The sequence below is a fragment of the Physella acuta genome, unplaced genomic scaffold (assembly GCF_028476545.2).
Source record: "Physella acuta isolate Inbredline_101_S28 unplaced genomic scaffold, ASM2847654v3 ptg001487l, whole genome shotgun sequence".
NCBI lineage: Eukaryota > Metazoa > Mollusca > Gastropoda > Physidae > Physella > Physella acuta.
The window spans coordinates 272,240-294,573 of NW_026733002.1; the positions used below are offsets into that span (position 1 = coordinate 272,240).

Genomic DNA, 22,334 nt, shown 5'->3' on the forward strand with positions numbered 1-22,334 from the left:
TATATACTGAAATATAAGCAGTTTAAATTTAATTGCTGTAAGTGCATAAATAAAAAAGCATTAGAATTTTTAAAACAATGCGTGTATAATAACGCAGAAAATAAGTAGGCCTACACACACAGAGAAGCAAGCATGAGGAAACACGATAAATAAAAGCTTGTAATAAAACAAACTCGCTTTTCGTTGCGCATCGTTTACATATTTAGCGACCAGTGCTTAATTACAGAAAGCAAGTTTGTTCAAGTTTCTTTTATTTTCCTATTTTCAGAGCTTTTAAAAGCTTATTAAAAGATTTTTTTAAAAATTGATCTTTGAATTATTTGACTGTTGTGGAAATCGAATATTTGACATTTGATAACAAACTGTATCGGCTGGTGTCCATTCGTTATTTTTACACTCAAGTGGTCAGCTTGCCCCACACCCCCCCCTCCCCACACACACACACAACCTTAGACCTTCAAACGCCGAGAACCTTCCGTGCATTGCCCACGTCCGCACTGTACCGTCGTCATTCTCTGCTACAGCCGGCGCTACTAGTCCGCTTCACGGCTTGTACGAGTGAGCCGGGGGCCGTTGAGCCGAGGGCCGATGGACGGTGCAACATTTCGTTTATTATAAGTGTAAAAAAAATGCCTAGAGAGTAATGAGTTCGCGCTTTCAAATCTTCAAGTCTGGTCAGGCAATCGTGCTAGTTTGGTTTCTAAACATTGCTGGGGCATAGCTGGGGCATTGAGATACCAGTACCTAGTGGGTACGACAATTAGCTTTACGACTACGAGTAGATAGGACATTTAGACGACTAGTGGGTAGGACATTTAGACGACCAGTGGGTAGGACATTTAGACGACCAGTGGGTAGGGCATTTAGAAGACACCTTAAGGATGTGAAGACACCTTAAGGATGTGAAGACACCTTAAGGATGTGAAGACAAGCTTTTGATTTGAAAGTTTTTGGTGAAAGTGAAGCACTCGAGCGTTTTGATGTTTCCACCCGTTTTGTCATGTGCACAAGCCCCACGCCACACTCCGCGCCCCGCTCAGCGCGTGCTTTAGATGCTAAGTAATGTTGGCTCCCGCCCCCACAGCATGTTTGATACAAAGATGAGCCACTCACGCCGTGCAAGTGGCTCGAGCAGGGCTCACGTTTGATGCACACATCAAAGTAAGTGCCGGCCCAGTCCAACCGTCGTCAGCTGCCACCCGACCACTTCCTTCCAGGCTTCAAGAAACTTTCAAGTCAACAATTTTCTGACGTCTTGGTGGAATAGTTCATGTAATTACACCCCATTACAGATTTCTATTTTCGCTTGCAGATGTTCAAAGTGTTGGCGCTATATTTAGCATATTGGGACGTCATTGCGCTGTTCACACTCGTCTGTTGACCAGTCGGTGTATTTAGTCACTGGTTAGGGCAGACGTCGGTGTATTTAGTCACTGGTTAGGGCAGACGTCGGTGTATTTAGTCACTGGTTAGGGCAGACGTCGGTGTATTTAGTCACTGGTTAGGGCAGACGTCGGTGTATTTAGTCACTGGTTAGGGCAGGCGACGGTGTATTTAGTCACTGGTGGTGATAGACGTCTGTGTATTTAGTCACTGGTTAGGGCAGACGTCTGTGTATTTAGTCACTGGTTAGGGCAGACGTCTGTGTATTTAGTCACTGGTTAGGGCAGACGGTGTATTTAGTCACTGGTTAGTCAGACGTCGGTGTATTTAGTCACTGGTTAGTCAGACGTCAGTGTATTTAGTCACTGGTTAGTCAGCCGTCGGTGTATTTAGTCACTGGTTAGGGCAGACGTCGGTGTATTTAGTCACTGGTTAGGGCAGACGGTGTATTTAGTCACTGGTTACGGCAGGCGACGGTGTATTTAGTCACTGGTTAGGACAGACGGTGTATTTAGTCACTGGTTAGTCAGACGTCGGTGTATTTAGTCACTGGTTACGGCAGGCGACGGTGTATTTAGTCACTGGTTAGGGCAGGCGACGGTGTATTTAGTCACTGGTTAGGGCAGACGGTGTATTTAGTCACTGGTGGTGATAGACGTCTGTGTATTTAGTCACTGGTTAGGGCAGACGTCTGTGTATTTAGTCACTGGTTAGGGCAGACGTCTGTGTATTTAGTCACTGGTTAGGGCAGACGGTGTATTTAGTCACTGGTTAGTCAGACGTCGGTGTATTTAGTCACTGGTTAGTCAGACGTCAGTGTATTTAGTCACTGGTTAGTCAGCCGTCGGTGTATTTAGTCACTGGTTAGGGCAGACGTCGGTGTATTTAGTCACTGGTTAGGGCAGACGGTGTATTTAGTCACTGGTTACGGCAGCCGACGGTGTATTTAGTCACTGGTTAGGACAGACGGTGTATTTAGTCACTGGTTAGTCAGACGTCTGTATTTAGTCACTGGTTAGGACAGAGGTTTCCATCACGAGTGTAAGCAGTGACGTCATAGGTGCGGCAAGACACTTAGCCGACATGCGCAGAGCGCGAGGTGATGAGAGATTTTTGTATTGTCAAGTTCCGGTTGAACAAGATTGAACATTTCACACTTGCACCGCGGCTGGTGCGCTGATCGGGCTGGCCAAGTGCTCAAATGACGTGTGACGGGGAGAGAACTACGACCGATCTTTGAGCCGTCTAATGGAGAAGCCATCCGCCGCCGCCTCAGGTGAAACATGGCTGCTGGCTGCTAACAGGCTCGCCACGTCGCGTGCTTCAGGCTGGAGGGCAGGCTGTGAGTCCCACAACCTCTTGGATCCACCACAACTGGCAGGTTACACAGTAACCAGTTGGCACCACAGTAACCGGTTGGCGCCACAGAAAAAGGTAGTTCCAGAATCTTCAGGTTCCACAACAGGTTGTATAGACAACAACAGATGGCAGACATCCACTAGATGACATAAAAACATCCACTAGATGACATAAAAACATCCACTAGATGACATAAAAACATCCACTAGATGACACAAAAACATCCACTAGATGACACAAAAACATCCACTAGATGACACAAAAACATCCACTAGATGACATAAAAACATCCACTAGATGACATAAAAACATCCACTAGATGACATAAAAACATCCACTAGATGACATAAAAACATCCACTAGATGACATAAAAACATCCACTAGATGACATAAAAACATCCACTAGATGACATAAAAACATCCACTAGATGACATAAAAACATCCACTAGATGACATAAAAACATCCACTAGATGACATAAAAACATCCACTAGATGACATAAAAACATCCACTAGATGAAAAAACATCCACTAGATGACATAAAAACATCGACTAGATGACACAAAAACGTCAATTAGATGACATAAAAACATCCACTAGATGAAAAAAAAATCCACTAGATGACATATAGATGACACCAATACGTCAATTAGATAGTCTTCTGTTTAATCACTGGCTCCAGATACAGTAAACAAGAAATATTGCCTTCAATTAACATCATTAGCTTCCAAGCCATTAATTATGCCTAATTATATAGCATGTTTTTTTTAACGACAGTCATGACTTGACATTAAGTCAATAAATTGTTTTGTCACTCAAGTCACTCAGATAATTTATCAGTCCTCAGTTCAAGAATGTTTTGTCAGACATATGTCCCACACTGTCAGACAAATGTCACACTATGTCAGACAAATAACATACTATGTCAGATAAATGTCACTCTATGTCAGACAAATGTCACTCTATGTCAGACAATTGTCACACTATGTGAGACAAATGTCACTCTATGTCAGACAAATGTCACATGTCAGACAAATGTCACACTACGTAAGACAAATGTCACCCTATGTCAGACAAATGTCACCCTATGTCAGACAAATGTCATGCATATGTTAGATAGGTGATGGAATGCAAGAGGACATACTGCTGCTATTTTCTGATGTCAAACTAGGGTAGCCAATGTTTTGGTTTTTGTCACATCAGACTGGCATGTCACAACATTTCATCTATTTCAAGTAGATCATTACATAGTCACATTGACAACTTATTTTTGTAAAGATTGTCTTATCAACACCCTGCCCCACCCCCCGGCAATTAACTTTTGATCTTTACAGAACAAGATAAGTACATGGTATCATCACATCTTTGTACAAGTTTAGCTACAAACATACAAGCAAGCAAACATCAGTAGGAAATTATTTACACAACATTAAAAACAATCCCCAACCAGGCATCTTCTTTTTAAAAGTCCAGAAAAATGAAAAAAAAAAAAAAAAGTCATTCATTAAAAAACTTTTTACAATCATTCTAAAAGAAAGTTATCACAATAGTAGGGGCTGGATGGTAACACAGGACACCTGGGGTCACAGGACACCTGGGGTCACAGGACAGCTGGGGTCACAGGACAGCTGGGGTCAGAGGACACCTGGGGTCACAGGACACCTGCAATCAGAGGACACCTGGGGTCACAGGACACCTGCAATCAGAGGACACTTGTGGTCACAGGACACTTGCAGCCACAGTTAGACTCATCTAGTAGGTAACACACCAAGTTTATCAGCCAGTGCCAAGTTGTACCTGTATAAACTGGTCAACTTGACAAACAGAACTTTTCTGTGTACAACTTGAGTCTGGCAAAAATCTTTTCACAATGCTAGCTCGAGTGTCCTGGTGAAGTGCCCTGGTATCCTATGGATGTGTCCTGGTATACTATGGTTGTTTCCTGGCCAGAGTATCCTATGGATGTGTCCTGGTATCCTATGGATGTGTCCTGGTATCCTATGGATGTGCCCTGGTATCCTATGGATGTGTCCTGGTATCCTATGGATGTGTCCTGGTATCCTATGGATGTGCCCTGGTATCCTATGGATGTGTCCTTGTATCCTATAGTGTGTCCTTGTTACTCCTGTCCAAAGCCTTCTGTCTCCTCTATGGCGTAGTTAAGCTTCTCCACCAGTTGCTCGTAGCTGCGGTAGGGTGGCAGATCTAGACGGTTGAAGCAGGTGTGGGACCTGGGCAGCCAGGTCTCCTTGCCAACTTTCTCAATACAAAATCTCTGGGGGCCATTGCTACCTGCTCGGATCAAACACACTAGCCTTAGATCAACAACAACAGCGGAAGTCATTAAAAAGTTATTTATTCCAAAAAAATTAAAGAAACAGCAGGTTATGGGATATGTGGGAGGAGGGAGGTAGGGGTCAGCTTAACTCTATCATGACTTACCCATGAGCTCAGCAAATGGGGTGGGGGGAGGGGAGGGAGGTGGGGGTCAGCTTAACTCTATCATGACTTACCCATGAGATCAGCAAATGGGGTGGGGGGGGGTCAGCTTAACTATCATGACTTACCCATGAGCTCAGCCAATGGGGTGGGGGAGGGAGGTGGGGGTCAGCTTAACTCTATCATGACTTACCCATGAGATCAGCAAATGGGGTGGGGGGGGGGGTCAGCTTAACTCTATCATGACTTACCCATGAGCTCAGCAAATGGGGTGGGGGGGGGGGGGGTCAGCTTATCTCTATCATGACTTACCCATGAGCTCAGCAAATGGGGTGGGGGAGGGGGGTCAGCTTAACTCTATCATGACTTACCCATGAGCTCAGCAAATCCACCCACAGGCAAACGGCAGGTGCCAGTGACAAACTGCAGTAGCCTGGTCCTTTTCTCATTGTCTATCTCTCTCACCATCTGCACAAAGAAATGACCACATGTACAAACTTGACACTTTTCACACCACCAAAACAAACTTGACACTTTTCACACCACCAAAACAAACTTGACACTTTTCACACCACCAAAACAAACTTGACACTTTTCACACCACCAAAACAAACTTGACACTTTTCACACCACCAAAACAAACTTGACACTTTTCACACCACCAAAACAAACTTGACACTTTTCACACCACCAAAACCAACTTGACACTTTTCACACCACCAAAACAAACTTGACACTTTTCACACCACCAAAACAAACTTGACACTTTTCACTCCAGTGTGACCAACAGAAAAAACTAGAGCCAACCCTCTAGAAAGATCTAGAGCCAACCCTCTAGAAAAATCTAGAGCCAACCCTCTAGAAAAATCTAGAGCCAACCCTCTAGAAAGATCTAGAGCCAACCCTCTAGAAAAATCTAGAGCCAACCCTCTAGAAAGATCTAGAGCTAACCATTTAGAAAGATCTAAAATGAACGCTCTAGAAAGATCTAGAGCCAATCCTCTAGAAAGATCTAGAACCAACCCTCTAGAAAGATCTAGAACCAACCCTTTAGAAAGATCTAGAACCAACCCTCTAGAAAGATCTAGAAACAACCACCTAGAAAGATCTAGAACCTACCCTCGAGAAAGATCTAGAACCTAACATCGAGAAAGATCTAGAACCAACCCTCTATAAAGATGTAGAGCCAACCCTCTAGAAAGATCTAGAACCAACCCTCTAGAAAGGTGTAGAGCCAACCCTCCAGAAAGATCTAGAACCAACCCTCTAAAAAGATCTAGAGCCAACCCTCCAGAAAGATCTAGAACCAACCCTCTAAAAAGATCTAGAGCCAACCCTCCAGAAAGATCTAGAACCAACCCTCTAAAAAGATCTAGAGCCAACCCTCCAGAAAGATCTAGAACCAACCCTCCAGAAAGATCTAGAGCCAACCCTCTAGAAAGATTTAGAACCAACCCTCTAGAAAGATCTAGAACCTACCTTCCAGAACCAGACCACCTGTTTACTGCTGCGCTGGTAGTGTCTGTAGATGGTTGTTCTCTCCCAGTCATCCACGTCTATCTCCTGCATGCCACACAGCATCAGCTGGGGGAGGGCATTAGGTCATGTAGGTAGGGCGTTAGGTCATGTAGGTAGGGCATTAGGTCATGTAGGTGGGGCGTTAGGTCATGTAGGTAAGGCATTAGGTCATGTAAGTGTGTGGGGAGGGCATTAGGTCATGTAGGTGTGTGGGAAGGGCATTAGGTCATGTATGTAGGGCGATAGGTCATGTAGATAGGGCATTAGGTCATGTAGGTAGGGTGTTAGGTCATGTAGGTAGGGCATTAGGTCATGTAAGTGTGTGGGGAGGGCATTAGGTCATTATGTAGGGCGATAGGTCATGTAGATAGGGCATTAGGTCATGTAGGTGTCTGGGTAGGGCATTAGGTCATGTAGGTGTGTAGGTGGGGCATTAGGTCATGTAGGTGTGTAGGTAGGGCATTAGGTCATGTATGTGTGTGGGTAGGGCATTAGGTCATGTAGGTAGGGCGATAGGTCATGTAGGTAGGGCATTAGGTCATGTATGTGTGTGGGGATAAAAATCATTTTTTAAAACCCTAATCCCTTGTACCTTACCCTAACCCTGTAACTACTGTAAGATATAATACATTAAAAAAAATGATAATATTAACGCCAAGTAAAACGGTTGAAAAGTTTAAAGACAGGATGAATTCAAATACCAGTAGATAGACTATAGCAAGACTACAGCACTTACAAGACAAACTGAGTACAGGACTAAGTGTACGAATAATAAATAAAGAAGACTGTGTTGAATGGCAGCTGTTTCCATAGAGGTCAGTTCTGGTGTCTTTTCTAAATTTTTCAAACTTTGTCAAAAATTGGTAAATAAAAATTTGGCAAGAAAAATCAGATTTCCAATAATAATTGGAAATGCCTGAATATGAGGCCATTTAAGACATACCTCAAGCTCCCTCTCATCGAAGTACTGCAGCCATTGAAGAGGAACAACCTCATTGAAGCCTTCCAGGAATGCCTTGGTCTGCTCCTCCACCCCACGCGTGAAGCGCCAGTTGGTCATAAGACTGCAAGATACAAACACAGCTGACCAATGCCTAGTACTTACTAAAGGTTCACCTACTCTGTATTACATAAAACCACAGACCTAGCCTCTACTACAAGACCTACTCACTTGAGATATTCTTCTTTGTTCTCCTCTGTGACCTTGACCTCGCTACCTCCAGGCTTAAGGTCATGCTGCTCCACTTTACCAAGGATTTCAAAGTCAGCACAGAAGAAAAGTTCCAGCCCACAGTCTTCTATGTTGTTCTCTCTGTCAACATACACATTTTTTGTCAACATACACATTTTTTGTGTCAACATACACATTTTTTGTGTCAACATACACATTTTTTGTCAACATACACATTTTTTGTGTCAACATACACATTTTTTGTGTCAACATACACATTTTTTGTGTCAACATACACATTTTTTGTGTCAACATACACATTTTTTGTGTCAACATACACATTTTTTGTGTCAACATACACATTTTTGTGTCAACATACACATTTTTTGTGTCAACATACACATTTTTTGTGTCAACATACACATTTTTTGTGTCAACACACACATTTTGTGTGTCAACATACACATTTTTTTGTGTCACTATATACATTTCCTCTATCTTCTTCTTCTTCATTCTTAATTAAGTATATGTGTCAACTGGTGATGCGCCATTGAGGCCATTGACTCCAATTTCAGGCTGCTTTTCTTTTTGGATTTGCTTCCATAGCCTTTGTCCAACCAAGAACACATTTCAAGGCAGCAGTTGTTTGATTTTGGAGTTGTCTCTCCTAGAAGAGTGGCTGTCCCCAGCTAACGAGCCTCATCTGCGTGAGGGTTTGAACTCGAGACTTTTTGGTTTAGCAACCAGGAGCTTTACTGACTCGACCATTTAATATCCAATCAGATTAACCAGTAAATGTACTGACATTAAAAGCTTCTTGTACTCTCCATGCCAGATGACATTTTTAAATCATTTTCATTTGTTTTAAATTACTGCAAAACAACATAGACATGTTTAAAAATTAAACAGCAATACAGAGGAAAAAGTCTTTGGTCTACTGTTCTGAAAATTGGCAACTAAAAACTAAAATCAGCATCAAACCTTCAGAATGAAGAAAACGCTACCACCATTTAGTTATGCTACTCTACAGTCTACATTCTCCATATTTAGGCAGTACCAGAGGTTGTGTAGGGTTCAAGTTTCTTGCCTTGCCATACAAGTCCCGACTTAAGAATACAAGTTACCTGACCTCAACACTTCTATAGCATTTAGGTTATCCTTTATTGAGAAGCTCCTCAAGCAATAGATAGCCAAGATATGTAAGCATGTACTGAGCTTGTACAGCTATGAAGTTGATGCTAGTGAGGTGGTAACATGTTTAGAGAAGCTGCTACAGTTAGACTTACTTGACCCACAAAAGTGATTGATAAAACTCAGAATCTATCGTCTCCAAATCCTTGATGGTCAGCTTTTTACTCAACATGCGCTTATAGAAAGGCAGGGTAAACCCACTGTCTATAAACTTGCCGTGGTACAGGGCCTGAAATACAAGAGTTCCACAAATTAGAGTAGGTTACCATAGCAACACAGAGTAGGTCAACCTTACCATAGCAACACAGAGTAGGTCAACCTTACCATAGCAACACAAGAGTAGGTCAACCTTACCATAGCAACACAGAGTAGGTCAACCTTACCATAGCAACACAGAGTAGGTCAACCTTACCATAGCAACACAGAGTAGGTCAACCTTACCATAGCAACACAGAGTAGGTCAACCTTACCATAGCAACACAGAGTAGGTCAACCTTACCATAGCAACACAAGAGTTCTACAGGTTAGAGTAGGTTACCATAGCAACACAGAGTAGGTCAACCTTACCATAGCAACACAAGAGTTCTACAGGTTAGAGTAGGTTACCATAGCAACACAGAGTAGGTCAACCTTACCATAGCAACACAGAGTAGGTCAACCTTACCATAGCAACACAGAGTAGGTCAACCTTACCATAGCAACACAGAGTAGGTCAACCTTACCATAGCAACACAAGAGTTCTACAGGTTAGAGTTCAGATAAAGTTGGGTGTAGATAGTTCAATAGGTCAACCTTACCATAGCAATGAACCTGCCAATGAACTTGAAGTACTGTAAATGGTCAGGGTTGATGCTGGATGCTGGGTTGATCTGCAGGCTGTAGTTGCTGTTGCTGGCATACTCAAACAGGCAGTACATTGGGTTCAAGACATCATGGGACACATGGAAAAACCACTCTCTGAAAGGGAACAAAAACTGATATGTGAAACCACTCTCTGAAAGAGGACAAAAACTGTTATATAAAACCACTCTCTGCAAGAGGAAAAAACTGATATGAGATGGATGGAAAAAGCACAGAAAAAGACCCACCTAGCTAGCCCACCATAGTCCAGACCTTCTTCCCCTTTAAAGATAATGTACAGTCTTCTCCTCAAATCAAATGGCTGGAGTCTCATGATCTGAAAAACATTTGAAACAGTGCAATCAGTGATATCTTGTACACCATGATCTGAAAAACATTTGGAACACAAGAGGACTGACCTGAGCAAAAATAAAAGACTGACCTAGGCAAAAATAAAAGACTGACCTAGGCAAAAATAAAAGACTGACCTGAGCAAAAATAAAAGACTGACCTGAGCAAAAATAAAAGACTGACCTAGGCAAAAATAAAAGACTGACCTGAGCAAAAATAAAAGACTGACCTGAGCAAAAATAAAAGACTGACCTAGGCAAAAATAAAAGACTGACCTAGGCAAAAATAAAAGACTGACCTGAGCAAAAATAAAAGACTGACCTAGGCAAAAATAAAAGACTGACCTGAGCAAAAATAAAAGACTGACCTGAGCAAAAATAAAAGACTGACCTGAGCAAAAATAAAAGACTGACTTGGGCAAAAATAAAAGACTGACTTGGGCAAAAATAAAAGACTGACCTGAGCAAAAATAAAAGACTGACCTGAGCAAAAATAAAAGACTGACCTAGGCAAAAATAAAAGACTGACCTAGGCAAAAATAAAAGACTGACCTAGGCAAAAATAAAAGACTGACCTGAGCAAAAATAAAAGACTGTCTTGGGCAAAAATAAAAGACTGACCTGAGCAAAAATAAAAGACTGACTTGGGCAAAAATAAAAGACTGACCTGAGCAAAAATAAAAGACTGACCTGAGCAAAAATAAAAGACTGACCTAGGCAAAAATAAAAGACTGACCTGAGCAAAAATAAAAGACTGACTTGGGCAAAAATAAAAGACTGACCTAGGCAAAAATAAAAGACTGACATGGGCAAAAATAAAAGACTGACCTAGGCAAAAATAAAAGACTGACCTGAGCAAAAATAAAAGACTGTCTTGGGCAAAAATAAAAGACTGACCTGAGCAAAAATAAAAGACTGACTTGGGCAAAAATAAAAGACTGACCTGAGCAAAAATAAAAGACTGACCTGAGCAAAAATAAAAGACTGACCTAGGCAAAAATAAAAGACTGACCTGAGCAAAAATAAAAGACTGACCTGGGCAAAAATAAAAGACTGACTTGGGCAAAAATAAAAGACTGACCTGGGCAAACGAATCTTCAAATAGGTTATCTCTGGAGACTGTAATCTTGACATGGCCAGGTAAAGAATTGGAGTGACACAGGTAGCGGAACTGACCAAGTTTCCATCTAAAGCTCCTCTCATACTGGATGGGCACACCGTACGCCCCTTTTGGGCTGAAACATCAGGAAATTATTGTCAAATTACTTTTTTCTGTCACCACCACCTACATTTTAAACAGCTACAGTCCCCCCACCTAACCATTCTGTGCCCCCCCCCCCCCCCCCCCCGTCCCTCACCTACCCTTTCTGTGGTTTCCCCCCCCCTTCCCACCTACCCTTTCTGTGGTCCCCCCCCTTCCCACCTACCCTTTCTGTGGTCCCCCCACCTACCCTTTCTGCGGTCCCCCCCACCTACCCTTTCTGTGGTCCGCCTCTAGGGTCCTGGAATGTTGTTGTCCTTGTATTGTGGTCCACAAAGTATCTGACCCCCTCGGCTGTGTAGCGCATCTCCCAGCCCTCAGGGAGGGGGTCTTCTTGCATAATCCTGAGACACAACAAAACATTTAGACTGTGTCCTCAGACACACAACAAAACATTTAGACTGTGTCCTCAGACACACAACAAAACATTTAGACTGTGTCCTCAGACACACAACAAAACATTTAGACTGTGTCCTGAGACAACAAAACATTTAGACTGTGTCCTGAGACACACAACAAAACATTTAGACTGTGTCTTAAATATTACATATGGCCTTAACCATTAATGACCCATTCATTCTACCAAAACACCACCCTTGAATCCCACTGTAAGGAGCATAACTCTGTATGATCAAGTGAAGACTTTCACAAAATATTTGTTTTTGTCTAAATCAAATTGAAAATTAAGATAAATACTGCTGAATGTTGAAATTAAATCTGGCTTTCCAACAGTATTAAATAGAATGGAATATTTTCGGTAGAAGTGCAGTATAAAAATAAAAAATGCCAGAGACCATCCTAAATAGTTCATTTTGGGTAGTCCACTTTATTTATTTTAGTCTAAACAACTATGCATCGAATTTAACAGTTGAATATTTTTTTGGTTATGTTTAAAATATACAATTTGTAAAATACATGCCCAGATATGTATTTAAGCATGTTTTTACTTTTAATTTTAAATCAACTAAAAATAGGACAGATGATTCTAATATTTTGGGATGGAAAGAGACTAATATTATGTACGAGCCGACCTGCGACATAGCATACGCCACTGTTTAGTTGTTTGATTTTCTTATTTTTATAGTAACTCGTAATTTGTGAATTCGACATTACCAATGCTGTGACTGAAAATATTTTGCTTTAAAACACAACCAGTAGCTAGTGAAGGACAATTATCCTCACCCTCACTTTCCACTCCTCTTCTCCCACCCCAGTGAAAGCAGCCGTCCATGACGACAGTTTACAGAAGACAATGAAAAGATCAAGCAGACCTTGTTATTACCTCCCCTTAGTTTCAAATCTTTTAAAATCTAAATTATCTGCCCCTAATAGGCATCACTGATTCGACCTGGCTCTACAATTGTAAACAGCTCACCAGACTGGTGGGGGTGGTAGCGATATGGTCTGTTGACCTTACATGTCCGACATGGTCTGTCCATGAAGAGAATTAAATATAAAGATATTTCAAAATCGCCATCTATATATATAATTTTCTTCTTGGAGACCCTAGAAAACACCAAGCTGTAAGCGCGCTCCCTACCACCCCCACCCCTACATGGTCTGGTGAGCCGTGGTTCACGCTAAATGTGTACAATCGTAGAGCCGGGGTTTAGTGATGGCTATAAGGGGCAGATAATTTAGTTTGAAACGATTTTAAACTCAGGGGAGGTAACTAAGAGAAGGCTGCTTTCCCGAGGGGGGGGGGGGGTGGTGGGTAGTGGTTGGGGAAAGGAGGGGGGGGTATCGTCCTTAACGAGCTACTGATAGTGTTTTACTGCAAATATATTCAGTGGCAGCATTGGTACTGTCGAATTCACAAATTATGAATTACTGAAAAGTAGAAAATAAAACAGCTAAATAGCGGCGTATGATAAGCCGCGGGTCAGCTTGTTGTAATTAGTAAACCGGAAAAGGATGCTGAAACTACTCAGCTTCCTGTTTAGTTAAAAATTAGGATTTGTTGGCCAAATTTTTATGAAACAAATTTTTCTACGCATATTGTAAGTGGGGGGCAGCGGGTGTCATGGGTCATTAATGGTTAAGTGAATGAGCTGAGCCCTTGAGTGTTGCAACCTGGGTCATTAATGGTTAAGTGAATGAGCTGAGCCCTGGAGTGTCGCGACCTTACCCTTGAGTCCTGGGGTCCTCCCACTGAGTCGTCCTGTTTCTGTGATTGACAAAGTAAACTCTGTTGTTGGCATCTACTCTCTTCTCTAGGGACAAATCAACATCAGCAGGTCAGGAAGTGAACATGAGCAGGTCAGGAAATGAACATCAGCAGGTCAGGAAATGAACATGAGCAGGTCAGGAAGTGAACATGAGCAGGTCAGGAAATGAACATCAGCAGGTCAGGAAGTGAGCAAAGATGGTTAGGCTCAGGATGTGAGCACAACAAAGGTCATTAAACTCAGGATATCAGCACACAAAGGTCATTAAACTCAGGATATGAGCACAACAAAGGTCATTAAACTCAGGATATCAGCACAACAAAGGTCATTAAACTCAGGATATGAGCACAACAAAGGTCATTAAACTCAGGATATGAGCACAACAAAGGTCATTCAACTCAGGATATCAGCACAACAAAGGTCATTAAACTCAGGATATGAGCACAACAAAGGTCATTAAACTCAGGATATGAGCACAACAAAGGTCATTCAACTCAGGATATCAGCACAACAAAGGTCATTAAACTCAGAAAATTAGCAGAAAAAAATAAAGATCATCAGAAAAAGGAAAAAAAAATGATTAAAAAAAATGAGCAGGAAACTGACCCCATCCATCAGGTAGTGGACCTAAAGGATCATTCTCTTGTGTGGGTGCAGCCTGCTGTGGGTAGAGGAACCTCTGACCAAACTGCTCTAACGTGCGGTTGCCCCGCCACTCCTGCCAGTTGGCGTAGTTGTTCAGTGACTCTGTGTTGGGACGCTGCCACGTGGTGGTGCGAGTGTTGTGATCCACGTAGTACACACGACCACGTGCATCTGTACGCCTCTCCCATCTGAAACACACATATTCTTATTAGAATGGTAGAAGGTAAACAATAAACAATGAGCAATACATGACAAATCTACGTGCTAGTCCCAGCATACCTACATTTACTGTTGCTCAAGTTAAAAAAAAAAGATGAATACTATTGGTCAGATTGTGGAGCCTAGGATTGCTGAGTCCATCCAGCTCTGACAGGTACCTGACTTACATTGGGAAAGCAAAAATGGCTGAGCATTGGTCAATGCCATGTTAACAGAAATTGGTGAAGTCTACATTGTATGGACTGGTGTTCAACAGGGTTATTGTACTGTATGTACAATTTTTATATGGAAATATTTTTTTTTAGTTATATATTCCGGTGCACCCGCGGTCAATCTACTATGTATAGTAGGTTTATTTCCGCAGAAGTCTAGTTAATAAGAAGATTTTGAAGATAGTGGCAGAAGTGTGACATAATTTGTTTTGTTTACGTTGTTTTCTCATTGTTCTATCACTAGTGATCCATTTTAAACAAATTTTTCTAAAGTTAAGATTTTTTTTTTTCAAAATTACGGGCAATATAATTAGTGAAACTAAATCTAATTAAAATGCCTCTGACGTTAAATCGGGCTTTATTTATAATAAAACTATTGAAAAAGAAAGCACCAGTGACTACGGTGAATTTTTTTTTGAGCATTTAAATTAATTTTTTTATAGAAAAAATATTAGAAGTAGTGTTTTGCTTGAGTTTTTCTGGAATTAGTGTTATTTTTATTAATTATTAGTAAATTCTTAAGCTATTTAACCTCATGCATAATAAACTTGGACCACTTTTGTATATATAACTTTTTATTATATTTTTTTTAACGTAAGTAGTAATCCTTAAAAAATATATGTAAAAAGTGTAGTGGTTGAAAAATGTGTCATATATGGCCCGGCCGTAGAGGGAGTAAAATAGTTTTGATGCCCAGGCAAGCCAATGGTCAAGTTACTGTAATGTACCCTTTGAATCCTTACAGTCCATCGGACAGGTGAAATAGAGTTCACCTGTTTAAGTCACCTATTCATTAAGGGTTAGCACTATGCCCAGCAGTTTTTACTTTCCCTAATGTGAGTCAGGTACCCATTAAAGCTGGATGGACTCAGGGACGTAGTACAGACTCAAGCCAGGGATCTGAACTCATGGTGTTTGCTCAACAATTCAACTACACTATCTCTTGACCTGATACTACATTGTTAATGTGGTCCCATTAAGATCTGACCCATGTCATCACCAGTAAATGGTGACACTGACCCATGTCATCACCAGTGGATGGTGACACTTCTGTGTAAACCCCACTGATGGTACAGTAGGCTGTGTGAAAACTAGAGAGAAATATTTACCCTCTAGGCTGTGTGAAAACTAGAGAGAAATATTTACCCTCTAGGCTGGGTGAAAACTAGAGAGAAATATTTACCCTCTAGGCTGTGTGAAAACTAGAGAGAAATATTTACCCTCTAGGCTGTGTGAAAACTAGAGAGAAATATTTACCCTCTAGGCTGTGTGAAAACTAGAGAGAAATATTTACCCTCTAGGCTGGGTGAAAACTAGAGAGAAATATTTACCCTCTAGGCTGTGTGAAAACTAGAGAGAAATATTTACCCTCTAGGCTGGGTGAAAACTAGTGTAGAGAGAAATATTTACCCTCTAGGCTGTGTGAAAACTAGAGAGAAATATTTACCCTCTAGGCTGGGTGAAAACTAGAGAGAAATATTTACCCTCTAGGCTGTGTGAAAACTAGTGTAGAGAAAAATATTTACCCTCTAGGCTGGGTGAAAACTAGTGTAGAGAGAAATATTTACCCTCTAGGCTGGGTGAAAACTAGAGAGAAATATTTACCCTCTAGGCTGGGTGAAAACTAGAGAGAAATATTTACCCTCTAGGCTGTGTGAAAACTAGTGTAGAGAGAAATATTTACCCTCTAGGCTGTGTGAAAACTAGAGAGAAATATTTACCCTCTAGGCTGGGTGAAAACTAGTGTAGAGAGAAATATTTACCCTCTAGGCTGGGTGAAAACTAGAGAGAAATATTTACCCTCTAGGCTGTGTGAAAACTAGTGTAGAGAGAAATATTTACCCTCTAGGCTGGGTGAAAACTAGTGTAGAGAGAAATATTTACCCTCTAGGCTGTGTGAAAACTAGTGTAGAGAGAAATATTTACCCTCTAGGCTGGGTGAAAACTAGAGAGAAATATTTACCCTCTAGGCTGGGTGAAAACTAGAGAGAAATATTTACCCTCTAGGCTGTGTGAAAACTAGTGTAGAGAGAAATATTTACCCTCTAGGCTGTGTGAAAACTAGAGAGAAATATTTACCCTCTAGGCTGGGTGAAAACTAGTGTAGAGAGAAATATTTACCCTCTAGGCTGTGTGAAAACTAGTGTAGAGAGAAATATTTACCCTCTAAGCTGGGTGAAAACTAAAGAGAAATATTTACCCTCTAGGCTGGGTGAAAACTAGAGAGAAATATTTACCCTCTAGGCTGGGTGAAAACTAGAGAGAAATATTTACCCTCTAGGCTGTGTGAAAACTAGTGTAGAGAGAAATATTTACCCTCTAGGCTGGGTGAAAACTAGAGAGAAATATTTACCCTCTAGGCTGGGTGAAAACTAGTGTAGAGAGAAATATTTACCCTCTAGGCTGTGTGAAAACTAGTGTAGAGAGAAATATTTACCCTCTAGGCTGGGTGAAAACTAGTGTAGAGAGAAATATTTACCCTCTAGACTGGGTGAAAACTAGAGAGAAATATTTACCCTCTAGGCTGGGTGAAAACTAGAGAGAAATATTTACCCTCTAGGCTGGGTGAAAACTAGAGAGAAATATTTACCCTCTAGGCTGGGTGAAAACTAGTGTAGAGAGAAATATTTACCCTCTAGGCTGTGTGAAAACTAGTGTAGAGAGAAATATTTACCCTCTAGGCTGGGTGAAAACTAGAGAGAAATATTTACCCTCTAGGCTGTGTGAAAACTAGTGTAGAGAGAAATATTTACCCTCTAGGCTGGGTGAAAACTAGAGAGAAATATTTACCCTCTAGGCTGGGTGAAAACTAGTGTAGAGAGAAATATTTACCCTCTAGGCTGTGTGAAAACTAGTGTAGAGAGAAATATTTACCCTCTAGGCTGGGTGAAAACTAGTGTAGAGAGAAATATTTACCCTCTAGGCTGGGTGAAAACTAGAGAGAAATATTTACCCTCTAGGCTGGGTGAAAACTAGAGAGAAATATTTACCCTCTAGGCTGGGTGAAAACTAGTGTAGAGAGAAATATTTACCCTCTAGGCTGTGTGAAAACTAGTGTAGAGAGAAATATTTACCCTCTAGGCTGGGTGAAAACTAGAGAGAAATATTTACCCTCTAGGCTGTGTGAAAACTAGTGTAGAGAGAAATATTTACCCTCTAGGCTGGGTGAAAACTAGAGAGAAATATTTACCCTCTAGGCTGTGTGAAAACTAGTGTAGAGAGAAATATTTACCCTCTAGGCTGGGTGAAAACTAGAGAGAAATATTTACCCTCTAGGCTGTGTGAAAACTAGTGTAGAGAGAAATATTTACCCTCTAGGCTGGGTGAAAACTAGAGAGAAATATTTACCCTCTAGGCTGGGTGAAAACTAGAGAGAAATATTTACCCTCTAGGCTGTGTGAAAACTAGTGTAGAGAGAAATATTTACCCTCTAGGCTGGGTGAAAACTAGAGAGAAATATTTACCCTCTAGGCTGGGTGAAAACTAGAGAGAAATATTTACCCTCTAGGCTGTGTGAAAACTAGAGAGAAATATTTACCCTCTAGGCTGTGTGAAAACTAGTGTAGAGAAAAATATTTACCCTCTAGGCTGGGTGAAAACTAGTGTAGAGAGAAATATTTACCCTCTAGGCTGGGTGAAAACTAGAGAGAAATATTTACCCTCTAGGCTGGGTGAAAACTAGAGAGAAATATTTACCCTCTAGGCTGGGTGAAAACTAGAGAGAAATATTTACCCTCTAGGCTGTGTGAAAACTAGTGTAGAGAGAAATATTTACCCTCTAGGCTGGGTGAAAACTAGAGAGAAATATTTACCCTCTAGGCTGTGTGAAAACTAGAGAGAAATATTTACCCTCTAGGCTGGGTGAAAACTAGAGAGAAAAATTTACCCTCTAGGCTGTGTGAAAACTAGAGAGAAATATTTACCCTCTAGGCTGTGTGAAAACTAGAGAGAAATATTTACCCTCTAGGCTGGGTGAAAACTAGAGAGAAATATTTACCCTCTAGGCTGGGTGAAAACTAGAGAGAAAAATTTACCCTCTAGGCTGGGTGAAAACTAGTGTAGAGAGAAATATTTACCCTCTAGGCTGTGTGAAAACTAGAGAGAAATATTTACCCTCTAGGCTGTGTGAAAACTCGTGTAGAGAGAAATATTTACCCTCTAGGCTGTGTGAAAACTAGTGTAGAGAGAAATATTTACCCTCTAGGCTGTGTGAAAACTAGAGAGAAATATTTACCCTCTAGGCTGTGTGAAAACTAGTGTAGAGAGAAATATTTACCCTCTAGGCTGGGTGAAAACTAGAGAGAAATATTTACCCTCTAGGCTGTGTGAAAACTAGTGTAGAGAGAAATATTTACCCTCTAGGCTGTGTGAAAACTAGAGAGAAATATTTACCCTCTAGGCTGGGTGAAAACTAGAGAGAAATATTTACCCTCTAGGCTGTGTGAAAACTAGTGTAGAGAGAAATATTTACCCTCTAGGCTGTGTGAAAACTAGTGTAGAGAGAAATATTTACCCTCTAGGCTGGGTGAAAACTAGAGAGAAATATTTACCCTCTAGGCTGTGTGAAAACTAGTGTAGAGAGAAATATTTACCCTCTAGGCTGTGTGAAAACTAGTGTAGAGAGAAATATTTACCCTCTAGGCTGTGTGAAAACTAGTGTAGAGAGAAATATTTACCCTCTAGGCTGTGTGAAAACTAGTGTAGAGAGAAATATTTACCCTCTAGGCTGTGTGAAAACTAGTGTAGAGAGAAATATTTACCCTCTAGGCTGTGTGAAAACTAGTGTAGAGAGAAATATTTACCCTCTAGGCTGTGTGAAAACTAGAGAGAAATATTTACCCTCTAGGCTGTGTGAAAACTAGTGTAGAGAGAAATATTTACCCTCTAGGCTGTGTGAAAACTAGTGTAGAGAGAAATATTTACCCTCTAGGCTGTGTGAAAACTAGTGTAGAGAGAAATATTTACCCTCTAGGCTGGGTGAAAACTAGTGTAGAGAGAAATATTTACCCTCTAGGCTGGGTGAAAACTAGAGAGAAATATTTACCCTCTAGGCTGGGTGAAAACTAGAGAGAAATATTTACCCTCTAGGCTGGGTGAAAACTAGTGTAGAGAGAAATATTTACCCTCTAGGCTGTGTGAAAACTAGTGTAGAGAGAAATATTTACCCTCTAGGCTGTGTGAAAACTAGTGTAGAGAGAAATATTTACCCTCTAGGCTGGGTGAAAACTAGTGTAGAGAGAAATATTTACCCTCTAGGCTGGGTGAAAACTAGAGAGAAATATTTACCCTCTAGGCTGGGTGAAAACTAGAGAGAAATATTTACCCTCTAGGCTGGGTGAAAACTAGAGAGAAATATTTACCCTCTAGGCTGTGTGAAAACTAGTGTAGAGAGAAATATTTACCCTCTAGGCTGGGTGAAAACTAGTGTAGAGAGAAATATTTACCCTCTAGGCTGTGTGAAAACTAGTGTAGAGAGAAATATTTACCCTCTAGGCTGGGTGAAAACTAGAGAGAAATATTTACCCTCTAGGCTGTGTGAAAACTAGAGAGAAATATTTACCCTCTAGGCTGGGTGAAAACTAGTGTAGAGAGAAATATTTACCCTCTAGGCTGTGTGAAAACTAGAGAGAAATATTTACCCTCTAGGCTGGGTGAAAACTAGTGTAGAGAGAAATATTTACCCTCTAGGCTGGGTGAAAACTAGAGAGAAATATTTACCCTCTAGGCTGGGTGAAAACTAGTGTAGAGAGAAATATTTACCCTCTAGGCTGTGTGAAAACTAGAGAGAAATATTTACCCTCTAGGCTGTGTGAAAACTAGTGTAGAGAGAAATATTTACCCTCTAGGCTGGGTGAAAACTAGTGTAGAGAGAAATATTTACCCTCTAGGCAGGGGCTGTGGTCTCTCCCAAGTGGTAGATCTAGTGTTGTGGTCAACATAATATGGCCGCCCATGCTGGTCAGTCCTCATCTCCCACCTGCAATAAAACATGTCAACTTCAGACAAAACATTTTTAGCTGACCAGCCGTAGGGTCTAAACTCAGGACATTACAAGTTCGCAGCTATCATCAGTTTTCTAGAGTTACTATTCCTGCAAGCCTGTGATTTAACCTGGTACCATGGGCTCAATATAACCCCAGCCCTATATGGACCCATTAAAACTATCATTAGTCATCTCACCTACCATTTATTTTTTCGTAAGGCTTTCCTATGTTATGCAAGTTTGATCATTTCAAAGTATGACCAGTTATTTATTGCTTAGGTTTATTTTCACTGGGGGCCATTTGACCTGGTAGTTCCATCAATGTGATGAAGGTATTGTCCCTAAACAAAAGGTGCTACAGACAACCATGATCAAATGTGCAGCTTCCATCAATGTGATGAAGGTATTGTCCCTAAACTAAAGGTGCTGCAGACAGCCATGATCAAATGTGCAGCTTTTATACTACCACAACAACAACTAATGCTTGGCTAATGAAGGTCTTTTATCAACCCATTGATAGTGCTGTCTTTAACACTGTATTTTGACTGAAAATGTGACCACCTTTAGACACTGTAAGAAACCACACAACCTCATCTAGTTCAATAAGAAAACCTAACTCCTCTGTATTGTTGAGGCACCACACAACCTCATCCAGTTCAATAAGAAAACCTAACTCCTCTGTATTGAGTGCAATCAGTTTGTGGCTATCAAGCCAGGAAGTCATCAATGACAGCACTACCAGAAGAACATACCAATGAAGGACACTTTGCCTCAAGCTATTTGAAACAACCAAAGACATCAATGACAGCACTACCAGAAGAACATACCAATGAAGGACACTTTGCCTCAAGCTATTTGAAACAACCAAAGACATCAATGACAGCACTACCAGAAGAACATACCAATGAAGGACACTTTGCCTCAAGCTATTTGAAACAACCAAAGACATCAATGACAGCACTACCAGAAGAACATACCAATGAAGGACACTTTGCCTCAAGCTATTTGAAACAACCAAAGACATCAATGACAGCACTACCAGAAGAACATACCAATGAAGGACACTTTGCCTAAAGCTATTTGAAACAACCCAAGACATCAATGACACATAGTGCAATATTTATTTGGATGGATTACACATTATCATGTGATATTCTGTCAAGAAAACAAACTTATAAAAAAATGCTGTGACCTCATGGTACCAAACAAATACACAGAGCAGAATAAGCCATTTATTACTGTAGCTTGTCCATAACAAGACAATCATGAAATAGTGAAGGCAGGATAGGATAAGGTGACAAGACAGAAGACAAGACAGAAGACAATACAGAAGACAAGACAGAAGACAAGACAGAAGACAAGACAGAAGACAAGACAGAAGACAAGACAGAAGACAAGACAGAAGACAAGACAGAAGACAAGACAGAAGACAAGACAGAAGACAAGACAGAAGACAATACAGAAGACAAGACAGAAGACAAGACAGAAGACAAGACAGAAGACAAGACAGAAGACAAGACAGAAGACAAGACAAGACAGAAGACAAGACAAGACAGAAGACAAGACAGAAGACAAGACAGAAGACAAGACAGA

The 22,334-nt window shown here is 41.0% G+C and overlaps 1 protein-coding gene across 1 annotated transcript in view; it reads right to left on the reverse strand.

The window, feature by feature from the left end:
* Positions 1–3,393: 3,393 nt before the first annotated feature.
* LOC131928341 (E3 ubiquitin-protein ligase Su(dx)) overlaps positions 3,394–22,334 on the reverse strand; it is a 31,001-nt gene continuing 12,060 nt past the window's right edge. The window contains exons 8-20 of the mRNA XM_059284343.1: positions 20,640–20,735; positions 14,289–14,515; positions 13,643–13,727; positions 11,730–11,858; positions 11,335–11,488; positions 10,152–10,240; positions 9,861–10,020; positions 9,159–9,292; positions 7,873–8,013; positions 7,645–7,765; positions 6,663–6,767; positions 5,555–5,651; positions 3,394–5,036 (exon numbers count right to left, since the gene is read on the reverse strand). Of these exons, the coding sequence (XP_059140326.1) occupies positions 4,864–5,036; positions 5,555–5,651; positions 6,663–6,767; positions 7,645–7,765; positions 7,873–8,013; positions 9,159–9,292; positions 9,861–10,020; positions 10,152–10,240; positions 11,335–11,488; positions 11,730–11,858; positions 13,643–13,727; positions 14,289–14,515; positions 20,640–20,735 (1,711 nt within the window). The 3' untranslated portion in view covers positions 3,394–4,863. The remainder of the gene's footprint in view (positions 5,037–5,554; positions 5,652–6,662; positions 6,768–7,644; positions 7,766–7,872; positions 8,014–9,158; positions 9,293–9,860; positions 10,021–10,151; positions 10,241–11,334; positions 11,489–11,729; positions 11,859–13,642; positions 13,728–14,288; positions 14,516–20,639; positions 20,736–22,334) is intronic.